This window comes from Pollicipes pollicipes, unplaced genomic scaffold (genome assembly GCF_011947565.3).
Source record: "Pollicipes pollicipes isolate AB1234 unplaced genomic scaffold, Ppol_2.1 Scaffold_7261;HRSCAF=8764_pilon_pilon_pilon, whole genome shotgun sequence".
Taxonomy (NCBI): Eukaryota; Metazoa; Arthropoda; class Thecostraca; order Pollicipedomorpha; family Pollicipedidae; genus Pollicipes; species Pollicipes pollicipes.
The window spans coordinates 63,162,755-63,175,207 of NW_023597054.1; the positions used below are offsets into that span (position 1 = coordinate 63,162,755).

Consider the following 12,453-nt stretch of genomic DNA (forward strand, 5'->3'; position numbering starts at 1 on the left):
AGGCGCCTTGAGCCAAACAAGTATGTCTATATGCATTTTGACCGGATTACGAGTGTCGTAAGCGCACGGCTTGTCATGTTCTTCTGTCCCTACAATACCCTCGGTCGCATTATCACTGTCTGGTGGGCCTACGCAAGCGATATGCGTTGAACTGGGCAGCCAACGCGCCCGGAAAGTGACAGGATTTACCACGCGGATTATGCACCAGTTTGGTTTGGCAAAGGCGTCAAAGGGGACGAAGAGAATAGTTCATTTTGTTTTACTGATATGAGATCACGGTATCTTGCTGGAGTTCTTAAGGTAACCACTGTTCCGCTCCGGATGGAAAAAGTGTCACTTTTAGTGGAGAGCGCCAGGTTGCATAATCGCACGCGAAGTGAATAATTGAGCCAGCATCCGTATTGTGCTTGGTTTTCCAAGCGTCGCAAACCTTGTTGGTGGATCCACGAGGAATATCCGGAGTTTAAAAGAACCTGTGTGCCGTGCTGCTAAACGGAGGTCGTGTCGGATGTTTGCGTATGGAGCGCGGCTCCAACAGATCGAAGCGGACTGACTCCAGTCGTCGGATCAGCGAGGCCTCGAGACAGCCGGGTCCCAGCGAATGGGAGCCGAGCCGGCACCGCGACCGCGACAGGATGCGAAATATCGACTCCCACAGCAGCTCATTGGGGGATGGGAGAAGGTGAGAAATCGTGGCTGCAGCGCCTGAGGTTATGCTGCGTGGAACTGGACACGTTGCTGTCGTGTTAGGCTTGCTAACAATAAAGTCTGCTCTTACTTCAGAACATAAAAACCGAGTGAATTGGGCCTCGCAATTAAAGGTAGGAGGGAATTGTCACATGAAGCCTTGGAATGCCCTGGCATGCGTAAACTCGCAATTCAAGGGCCTTCCAAATTGTAGATGCCTAAATGCATGCTTCGCAGCACAAACGCAGTTTTTACTGTCACATAGCATGGTTCAGACACGTAAACAAATAAACAAGTGGATATGCTTTACTCACATCTGAATCACGACATGCCCCCGCTTTTCACATTACAAGCCAGCCACCTCACCCATAACTTGCCGATACGCGACCTTGACTTTGTCTCGGAGGTCAGCTAACAGCTGGGCTGTGAGTAGGGGCAGCCGCACAGCGCCGTCGACTCCAGAGCCTCGGCGGCGAGCCGATGACCCGGCGCGGTCACACTCCATCGACCGGCCTGCTCCGCGCCGCCAGGAGGGGGCGCGTCACTCGAGTCCCTCCCAGACCAGACGACACAACCGGCAGGTGAGACGGCACGACCGCGGGCCCTCAGTGATGTCTGAAAGCCCTGCGGCCTGTCTTGGAGCGCGCACGCAGCCGTCTCGCGCTATGTGCTGGAATGCTATGGTTTCTCGCTTACGTGCCGTGCGTGGTGCTGCAGGACGCGGACCGCTACGAGAAGAGGAGTCGCGCTCGAGACGAACGCTCGGGGGGCGACTCCAGCCGATCCCACAGACCAGCCGGTCGCGAGCACAGAGAGGGCGAACAGGTACACAGCTGGCGGGGTGGGAGAATGGGGGGGGGGGGGGGGGACGGCCCGGCACGGATCACTGCTCACGTAGGAATGTAAAGAAAAAATGCGATTTTCTCTGATTGATGCCACATGACCTGGTTTTGCATCGCGGACATGAGGACGCGGATTCTCAGACACCAGTCAAAATTTATGGTGGACAGCATTACGGGGCATATCAGCAACGCGGAGCACAGACTCAGTTGCGTCGGGCACCGCGGGGGGATTTTTCTTAACAAGCGCTCGGGTGGGGGGTCAAATTGCCCCCCGAAGGCTTTTCCAGAATAATTTCCGAACGGCGTCCCTTAGCCGCTCCGAACTTTGCGTAGCTGTAGGGAACGGACTAGCGGATCGTTTGATGTGAGAAATTAGATATACCTTGAAAGGTCGTTGACCTATAGCCGGTCAACGTCAGGCCATGGCTGTCAGCGAAGGGCCTTTCTAGGGAATCGTTCAACGTGATGCAACAAATCAGTGTTAGACAAAGCCCTATATATATATATATATATATATATATATATATATATATATATATATATATATATATATATGTGTGTGTGTGTGTGTGTGTGTGTGTATATAAGTATATATATACACATATGCATATATAGGCCCCTGAGATAGCTTCTTAGGTAGTAAACCGCTCGAATTTAGAAACGCAACCAATTCTATTGACCCAAGGTCAAGTAAGAAGGTCAGAACGTGGTCAAATTTAACCTGCTTTTTATTTGAGAGCTTGGTTCTGTGAGGTGGTTTCTAGTGCTTATTTCGAACCTATTGAAGACAGCGACCGCAACAAACATGTTCCTTGGCCTTTTTAATCAGAGTAGTTCACTGACCTCAAATGACCCGGGTTAATACTTTGTTTTTAGGAACATACCGCTTAATGTATCCCCTGACGCTTATTCAACCAGCGATATAAGAGCAATCTATTAGATGTGTTGTTACATGGACCTTGTAAAGATCAGAAAAGGTCTCTGGCCTCACTGACCTTTTCCTTAGAGCAGGTATCTAGCTTCACGGTGGTTGCATAAGGAAGTTTGGGGCACTTAATGCACCAATCTGGAGTTTGGCCTTGTTTGCTCTTATTGTCCTCAACATCATGACCTAGGAACGTACAGGTTGGCCTAAATCTGTGAAAGGATATTCAGCCGGCCACCCGGGCGCTTGTTAATCCATGGCAAGTGCACGCGTCAAAGAGACCGATGATCACACATGCACGCACACAGACATACATCGTAAAGACATTGTGGTAGCCAACGCCAAAAATGAGCCGTGCGAGCTCTGGTGGGAGCCGTTGGCCGACTGGAGTTCATTCCTCCCATTACTTTTTATTTACCAGTGCAGAGAATGGTAATTCATTCAAAGCGCAAGTACTTTAAACCTGGGAGGAACGTGACAGCTTAGTATCCCAACTGGAGACGGTTTTCACTTTTGCGCTAGCCTCGCAGGTGAGCCCCGGACTTCACCAGTGCCCCTGTCTGATCATAGGAGTTTAAAGAGCACCAGCTTGGCGTGTACCAGAAGGCTCTGAAGGAGCAGATCGTGCAGTCAGACCACCTGATCAAGGCCATCTACCGCTTCTCGGACTGCATTGACATGACCGAGAAGGCCATGCGAAACCTGCATGACGTCATGGGCGACTACTGGGAGGACGACTGGCCCAGTTCAGAGAAGTACTACGTCACTCTACAGGTGAACTGGTCGCACAGTGGTGGACCGCGCTCAGATCGACGTGGTGCCAGACACCAGCCTCATGAAACAACTTGACAATCATTTGGAGCGATTTGAAGTTATACGCCTCGCGTTCAGCTGGATTTACTATTGTCAGTTTTTAACCGCCCGTGATATTTCTTATGCTCTCTTGGTGCGTTTTCTTCGCAAATTTACTTGCGATGAAGCATCGCCTTCTTTTTTTGTGGTTTGTAAGGTAAGGTTGCTGAATTGATATGAGGTATTTTTCTCCGATGGTGTGCGAATGATACAGTTTTTGTCTGAATCGGGTGCGCTATCGTAGTTATCCTAGATCACTTAGCGATATAAACGCGTGGGTTCATATTGATCCCCGGATTCGGTTGTAACAGCATGTCAAACCTCTAGGCTCGAAGCGTTTTGAATTTTGATGGCTTTTCTGAATGCAAACTCCACATGTCTACATGAACTGTGGAAATATGAAATCCAAACTTATTGTATGGAGGTCATTTAAAGGTAAATTAAAAACCTCAAATATTTACGTGATTTAGAAGCGATAAAATGACTGTATTTTGACTACGAATCACGAGATGCTCAATAGAGTAATGGATCGTCCTCGGTTCTTTTGAATATACTCGACTGATGTTTGATGCAAGTGAGTTAGAATTGCGCATGCTGAATCCTGAGTGATCATATGCCTACGCCATGTGACACATGCGAACTGTCATGGGCGAATCCAGCGGTGATAAAGTGATGGCGTCATGCACTGCCTGTTCACATGAACTATGCTGGCTACTTTCGAAGCAACGCAATTCTGTGATAGTGATTATCGAACGTTCTCGATGTTTGAATGCATGCAGATAACGTGTACGGGTTTAATAACGCATTATACAAAGCGATCACAGACAACAAATCATAAAGAGCGAATATTATGGGCATTGTTTCTTAGACCAAGCTAGGCAATGCCGCTCGGAAGCTGTGATGGGTAGTTGTTTTGAGCATAGTTTTCGGGTAACATAGCCGTTGTTTCCAACTGCCCTCATGTTATGTCGGCGCCTTAGATAGGTTCAAACAAATATGGCGTCATGCAGCCTGGATAGAGGAAGATAGGGGATATCTTTATCCCGTGTTTAAACCTATCCGAAGGCCAACGCTACTACGATCCATGCAGCATGTCAACATTACATGGATTGTGTCTAACGCTCAGTTGGGGTGGAGTCAGGTAACGTACAAATGGAGCATTGTGCATTCTGATAATTGATGCAGGTATGCCTGTCGTTGTGCTCGTGACAACATATTTTCGCAAGAGATCGTCGGTAAAGTGAAAAGGATTTAATCTAACCGACACATTGCTTAACATCCATTAATCCACCGCTGACTAAAGTAAGTGGCCAATATTTTATTGAAACCTCTCCATTCTTACAAACAAGGAAATCAACCGTTGTATTTTTACTAGTACCGAACTGACACTTGTTGCTCTCTCCGCCTTCTAATCCTTCCGAAGCCCAAGACGCACGTTTCCAAGCCAGTTTTTTGCATTTCTGTCACTGCATGGAGCATGTTTCGCTTGCTGTATGCAAAGCAAGTAGAGAAGAGTAGAATGGAAAGGTCAAACCAAAGGCATAGTCACCTCTAAAGCACCATGTTACAGCATGCATTTCCGATACAAAAAAAGACTTATTTGCAGCGCAAGACGCTTTGCATATTTGCTTGAATCCCGTAACCAATGTGGCGTGTGTCTGAAGTCCACTAAAACGCGACTATGTAAGTTGCTCTCTTATTCCACTCTTTCCCTTCTAAAGCACCACCGACATTAACTTATTGGGGTGTTTAACTTAAGAGGGGTGCTCACGTTCCTCCGGTCTGCGTGAGCCCTGAACGACAAAATCAGTCCTGTAGACTTCTAGGTCTTAGGTGGAGGGTCAGCTTAGTACAGGGGCAATGTCCATGCCCCCGCATAGCAGCCGAACAAAATTTACCGCATTAACGCAGGGTTCAAACCTAGGTACGTGTGACAGAAGTACCATCACTAAGGATTTGCACGAATATGCCGCCATATATACCACAACATAATGCTACGTTCACATCACGGTAATACTATGTTGACATCACGGTTCGTTATGTTCACATCACGTTTTGTTTGACCAGGATCAAGAAGAACTGTGGGACCGTTATGAACAGTCCATGAGAAAACTGCTGGATCCCATCAGGGAGTATGAAGATCAATTCGAGGGTGCCGAAGATAAAATCGAGGAATACCAATCAGTTCGTCGACAGTTTTCACAGGTATGAGTATATTGCGCAGCAAAGCAGCATTCCTCACTACCTGGTAAAAAGTCGGAGAAATCATGTTGCCAAGGAAGCACGTTTCCTTAGCAGTTGGCACCACATTTGACAGTGTCTCGACCACCATAACTTCAGTCCTTTTGTCAGCAGCAGGGAAAGTTCTAGACAGCTGCACCAGCTCTCTGACAGCTCTGACAGTTATGACATGGTCTAGCACTGTTGAGACAGCACTGTCCACCTGTGCCGATGCTGGCTGTGATCGGTTTGTGCGGGTTCTGATTAATTTCGATAATGTCTTGACTCATCGCACCGGGCTAGACGCTGCAGCTGTCCGTGCGGTGGATGCGGCTGTGCCCAGTTCTGTGTTCGCTGTCTCGTACATTTCCTGTCCGGTCGGGTGACCCCGCGACCCACGAGGCCAGGCATGCGCGGCGCTGGAGGACCTGCGTCACCGCCGCGCCGCCGGACACGACATCACGTTCGCCGAGTCGGACCGCGACCGCATCGGCAAGCGGTATGAAGAGCTGGTCTCCTTCCTCGGCCACGGCCTGCCCAAGATCATTGCCAGGTGGGTCGCCTCTGACGGTCCCACACCGCCGGCCGCTGGTGAGCTCACACCACCCGCCGCTGACGATCCCATACCGCCGGCCGCTGACGATCCCACACCGCTGGCCGCTGACGATCCTACACTGCCCGCCGCTAACAATCCTACACCGCCCGCCGCTGACGATCCCACAACGCCTGTCGCTGACGATCTCATACCGCCCTCCGTTGACTATCCTACGCCGCTCGCCGCTGACGATCTCACAACGCCTCCGCTAACGATCCTACACCGCCCTCCGCTGATGATCCCATACCGTCTGTCGCTGACGATCTTACGCCGTCCTCAGTTGGCGAGCCCACACCGCCGGTCGTTGCTCTGTGCGCCCTGACCACAGGGAGTGACGTCAGCCTTTGACCCTTCCGCAGCCGCATACCGTTCATGGAGAAACTCTTCTACCAGCTGAGCAACAACCTGCTGCAGTTTTGCCTGGAGACGTGCAAAGTGCAGTCCAAGTCGTGCCAGATCCTGTCGAAGCTGCGCAGTTATGACCTGGCTGTGACGCTGGTTGACGGGCGCAGTCGCACCACCATCCGCGCTCCGGCGAGAGAAGCGCCTGGCATTCTGCGAGGGAAACCCTCCGGCACCACGCACGGAGGTAAGGTACGTCCATTGCAGAATTGTGGTACCGCAGTCCATGAACGTGTACCTGGCGGAACTAACCAGTGGACACTTCTGAATTTAGGCAAACTCTGAGAGCTCATAATAACAAAGCCAATGGTCATTATAGCAGTCACTGTAGTTTTATCATCATTCCGGTATCATTTCATGCGGCTTCTCCGAGTTGATAAAGTGATAGCAGCTTCGCGATGGCGCCTCGGCTGCAGCTCAAGACAACCCTATCACCCGCCCCCGTGCACCTTCTACTTCGGCACATCTACATGTCTTCAATGGTGCGAACATGGTGGACGCTTGGGAGCTCTCCTCGCGCCAACCATGTGCACGTAGGCGCTGCTCAGCACCAGAGCTATCTCACTTGAGTGATGCGCACACGCCAGGCTCGGCCGGAAGACCAAGTCACCGGCCGGGTGGCGCTGGTTCATGTGGGAAAGCTGCACCTTCTGGAGGCACCACTCTCGGTAGAATGTCCAGTTGGTATTGGCGCGACTGGTGCAGGGCGCAGGACGTGAATCCCCGTTGGGGGAGTGGTGACCCAAGCGAGCAATGTCCCCGGAGCTCCTGCTAGGGTCGGAGCCGCCCGTCGTCGAGGACGTCTCCATCCGGCCGCTGTAGAACCTCCTGTCCGCTGGTATGGCAAACCCATCGCACGTGAAATGGGTGGACGTAGAATGGCCTCGGCACCGACGCGTCCCTAAACCCAAACCGCCCAATGTGAAATGACCTGTATGATGATGATGTCGTCATGTCCATGCGTGCACTCAGCAGCCCAAAGGACATATGTCGTATTTGTGATGTTTACGCTTTTTCTCGTCACCGGGGGGCACCTGGGATCTTGGCGCTGGTCTTGTAATGTACGCCACCTTTTTCCTGTAGGTTGTCGAACTTTGGAGCCCAAATATCTGTGGGATACCACTGAGCGTGTAGGTTAATTTAGGACCGTGTTCACCGCAGAGCGGGTATGTTATCGCTGCTGCGAAGCCTCGATCAGCCGTGCAGAGCGCCCACCTCTCCCGTACTTGATGACACCGGGTTCGCAATGTCGAATGATGTCATATGTGACGCTGGGGACACTTGCCGATAACCTCGCTATTTCAATCTTAGCTACGGTTATAATCAATTCGCCTTTTTATACGCGAGGTTTTCTTCAATGTGTTTTGTGATCAAAAGTTCTGCGATTTTGGTTGGAAAAGCTGGGCATTGTGAGTAACTCTTAAGACAGAACAGACAAACCGGCAGGGCGAATACTTAATGTTATGGACGAACCGTCCATCTCGATAGCTCAGGTGATACGAGCGCGTGCATTCCGGCTCACCCACCTATGGTGGGGTGAGTTCGGTACGCACCGGGCGCTCGTTATTTGCCCTTGACAGGTATGACCTGCGGCCGATGTTATCGACCATGTTAAAGTTCATGTGGCGCCAGAGGTCGGGGTGGACGGTGCCGAGTGTTGCGGCACGTAAAACTTTCACCTCCAAATTATGCCGTTGACCTGGAATTGCACGATCGGATCAGGAATCAGGCCTCAGGGCTCAAACAACAAGCACTGGCTAGCGTGAGCTCCGATCCCAGAAATCCACCCACTCAAAAGGCTCAGATTACACCCCACCCACCCCACGGAAAAAAACGCTTGGAAATGGCGGTTTGAAGTTCGTCCGAGTCATTGATGGCATCCGATATGGTTAAGCTGAGCGGGGCGTTTTGGATAAACACGCTTGTGACTGCTTGGTACTGTGCTTCACGGCCTGTTCTCAGCGTTGATAGACATGGGTGAGTCAAGCGGTAGTCAGTTTCTTTTCTCAAATGAGACGCTTGTTCACAACTTCTAACATTCTACGTTGATACACTTGTGTTTAATGTATATACAACTAGGTGTAGTTTGTGCTTGTCGAACATCTACGCTTGACAGACACGGAAGTCCAGGCGCCGCTAACTGCAGGAGCAGATCACCTGCAGCGCACCGCGCGCTGCTCCCCGGTTGACACAGGCCCCGGCGCCGTGCTCGGCAGGGTTCAAGTTCACCGAGTCGCCGGAAGTGACGCGCACGATCGAGCTAGTGCGGCTGGGGGACGCCGAGCTGCCGAACGAGGCTCTGCTGGAGGAGATCCTGGACGCGGGCGGCTCGGCATCTGGCCGGCGGGCCCCCACCCAGGCCCAGTCTGCTGCCTTCGGCCCGGTGACGCGTCCCAAGAGTCACTGGGGCAAGAAGTGACGCGGTCGCTCAGCGGTGGTGGCGGCCCCTGCGGTGTCTGGTGACCCAGCCGCCTGGCGCCCCGGGGGGAGGAGGGTCTTTCTCACAGCGGTGGGGGTCTCGTCTCGTCGCACAGGCCCCGTCTGTGTCGTGGGGTGTGACGCATCTAAGCGTCAAGACGAAAGCTCCCCAGCGCATGAACATGAAGTGGCCTGGTCTGAAGCCTGATAGAGCGTGTACAGCCCGGTGTAATAGGAAACACGGTCAATAACCAGCGGCCGTGAAAAAAGGTGTAGCGTTAGGCCCTTGTTTTGGGCTGGGACACTAACTCTGGTCAACCAGCTATCTTTGACAAAACAGAAAAGACCACGGATGCCCGTGACATCGTCATACACTGATGTGGAATGGAAATAAACGAATTATGCCTGCTCTCTTGCTTTTCGTGAGGGACGTATTCCACCTAACACGTTCACGCTGTCACGTGAGTGTGTTCCATGCAGAATAGCTTGGGTACTCTAGTGATATGTATGTGCATATATATAGTGATTGCGCTGTAGTGATCCAGCAGCTGGCACTGATGTTGATGTTCAGGGAGCGATGCACGACCAAGCGCGGGACAGCACTGACAATGCCGCACGGTGTTCGGAGCTCACCGTCTGGGGCTCCGGCTGCTGTCCCCGCCCGTTTATTGAACATATTAATGTCCAGGAGAATATTATGACTCAAGGCTGGTCCAGCTTAGCGCGTAACTACTGCCATGAGTATAACAACATGGCCAGTGCACTGTCCGGAAACAACACCAATGCAAATACAAGTAACAGTCAGCAGCTGAAGGCGTGCCAACCTTTTACCATATATGCTTGAATACCAGGAGAGGGGGGGGGGGGGGCGAAACATTCTTTTTTGAAATGCGATGTAGATCTAGTGAACAAAAAGTCTCACTCCTTTCAATAAAGGTATGACAACATTTTCACCCACCCTTCCTTGTCCGACGAATCAGGCGGGAAGCAAAATTGTGCGTGGGACTGGAATGACACTAGATGCTGGGCGCTGATATCATGGAGTAAAAGCAGTACGGTCTGCTTATGACCACTCTGAACAAAGGCCATCCACGCAAACCAGTTCGACGGATTTGCTAGAGCCGAGGTTTTTGACCCCGTGGTCATAAGCATCATTGAGGCTTTTCATCTTATTTTCTGTTTGGACCCTATGCCATTTTCCGTGCTGATCTGGACTAGAAGCGTCATCATTGGCGCAACCCATACTCATCAGAGCGTCTCATGGCCAGATGACCCTTTTTTGGTCCCTGGCGGCAGCAGCCGATCTTCATCGTGATGGGATTACCTCCACACCGGTCCCCAGTGACCACAGCTAGGTGGTCCTCCCCTGATGACCTCCTGTTTGAAATTATTTTAACAACCTGCTTTTGCACGCTGTTTTCACTGATCGCTTCGTTCCTGTTGACTTGTTTTCCATTTTGGAACATTATCCGTGTTGCATTTTATTTTCCGATTCGACCTGTATCGCTGCCGACGATTATCCACTTCGACTTTATGTCGTTTGACATAATCCAATTAGTCATTTTCCATTTTCGACTATTTCCAATTAAGTTTTATGCATTACGAACATTTTCATTCAACTTTTTCATTTCGACTGTTTTCATTTCTCTTCTTGCCCGAGAACACTTCCAGACAATCGTGAACGGAAGGGCTTTCAGAATATAGCATGGCGAGCATATCAAATTTTGCATTTTGTAATAAGATTATATTGCGGCCGTATGGTTGTAATAAGGCCCTTTTCAGGCACGATCCCACAAGATTTCGGATGTCTCCCGTTGGCGCTTTTCTGGATCTGCAACTATTTGCGGCGCCAAGGCACGCAGTAATGCTTCCCTTGGCGCCGCGTGCACAAAACCACCGCTCCTCAGGTCGGCGTCGCATTTTGCATTCGTTTATTTGAAGACGCGAGGCTCTTTTTCAATATACGTACCTCGCACTCTCCAAAAAGGTGATTCGCTCAATACAGGACGATCAGTGGCAGGTGATACCTGCCACTGACCGTCCTCGGACGTACGCTGTCGGTGTGAGGCCAGCTGACAGCATGATCGGACAGCAGTCGGTGGCCAACGACAACGGCGCCACCTTTACTAGGTGCAAACTGACACGTCATCAATCCCTCGTTACGGCCTCAGTCTTGGCACCAAAGGAGGTTTCCAGGCATTCTTGTCTCATCCGGGACTGTTTTCGGGGTTGTGGGCGATGCAGTCCCATGACGTTATTTTCTGTAAAGCTGGTAAATAGCTGAAGCCCCCAAAGTTTCGCTCAACGTCAAATATCTGCCATTGGTATCTGAAAATATCTGCAATTTCACTGGCGATATATTCGTTGATCACATTCCATGTGAAATCATGGATACCACGCCACTGTTCAATGCTATGCAATCAGCTTCACGGGTGTGGTGAACACGCGGGTACCCTCATGGAATGGGTAGCGGGTCGGGTTGGATGCATATTTACGACATGTTACGACTTGTTTACACAATTTCGTGCACATGCATCACGAAATGTTACACAGTGGTGCTGTTTGCTCTTCTCTTATTCGTAATTAGAGTCATTCACCATCTCTTGTAATCATCAACGCAATAAGATCAATTTGGGCACAAGCTTTCTGAGAGTTTTCCATATTTTGAAATTAATGCGTTGACAGCATGTAAACGACTGGTTAACAGGTGAGTGGAAATGATTAGGAATGGGTAGCGGGTCTCTATGGGCGCAGCCTCCCACTCCCCACCCCCCAGGGGTAACGGGTGGATTGGCTGCAGGGATGCTTACCAGTGAAGGCCTCTACGGATAGGCGTCCGCTCTCCGTGACATTTCGTAGAATAACTTCAGAACGAGTTGTACTACTATCCCCCGACCGCTTCTGCACCTTATCACCAAATTCAACAAGTCGCACAATGCAGGGTGAGGTCCTCCCAGGTTAATGACCTACAGGTTTATGCAGGCGACGTCGAAATAAACAGTTGTGGGACATGTGCATTAGTTAGCACTGCCCTGAAATGTCTTTGAGCTCTTCTCCGACTAACGCTTTTTACACAACGTTTCCAGTGCCTGATCTGTAATAATTTCATTGTAAGCTATTAACTAGCCTGGCTGCATAATGCGTGGATTTTTCATGCTATACTAAACAGCGTCGTTCTTTTACCTGCGGGTGACATCTATTCGAACGGTCACCATGGGTCACCTCTACAGGCTGACCTATTCCTCTGTAGTTTTATAATAATCGCCACACTGACACAATTTGTCTGTTTTCCTCGTCTTTAGGCTTGATAATGCTGTTCGCTCATCTGCAAATGAGTTCGGTCACGCAAGCTTATCATAGATTCCTGGCATGCGTTGATCTAAAAACCCTGCTGGCTTACCAACTGGTTGACCTACGTCAAACACCGGCACTAGTAGTACATGATAATGGTCTCAACACAGTATTGCAGCTTGGTAGATGACTTAGTTAAATGTAATGAAGATCAATGCTTT

The 12,453-nt window shown here is 50.4% G+C and overlaps 1 protein-coding gene across 2 annotated transcripts; it reads left to right on the forward strand.

Moving 5' to 3' along the window:
• Positions 1-364: 364 nt before the first annotated feature.
• LOC119112582 (amphiphysin) lies at positions 365-9,341 on the forward strand. 2 transcript variants are annotated; one of them, XM_037236795.1, is made up of 8 exons: positions 365-682; positions 1,121-1,268; positions 1,405-1,512; positions 3,025-3,228; positions 5,374-5,511; positions 5,934-6,079; positions 6,481-6,710; positions 8,740-9,341. In XM_037236795.1, exons 1-8 carry the CDS (start codon positions 519-521, stop codon positions 8,940-8,942), a joined length of 1,341 nt encoding a protein of 446 aa, XP_037092690.1. In that variant the 5' UTR covers positions 365-518; the 3' UTR covers positions 8,943-9,341. The 2 variants fall into 2 exon arrangements, with proteins under 2 accessions (XP_037092690.1, XP_037092691.1); XM_037236796.1 differs by having other exon boundaries at positions 6,481-6,715; positions 8,740-8,855.
• Positions 9,342-12,453: the final 3,112 nt, after the last annotated feature.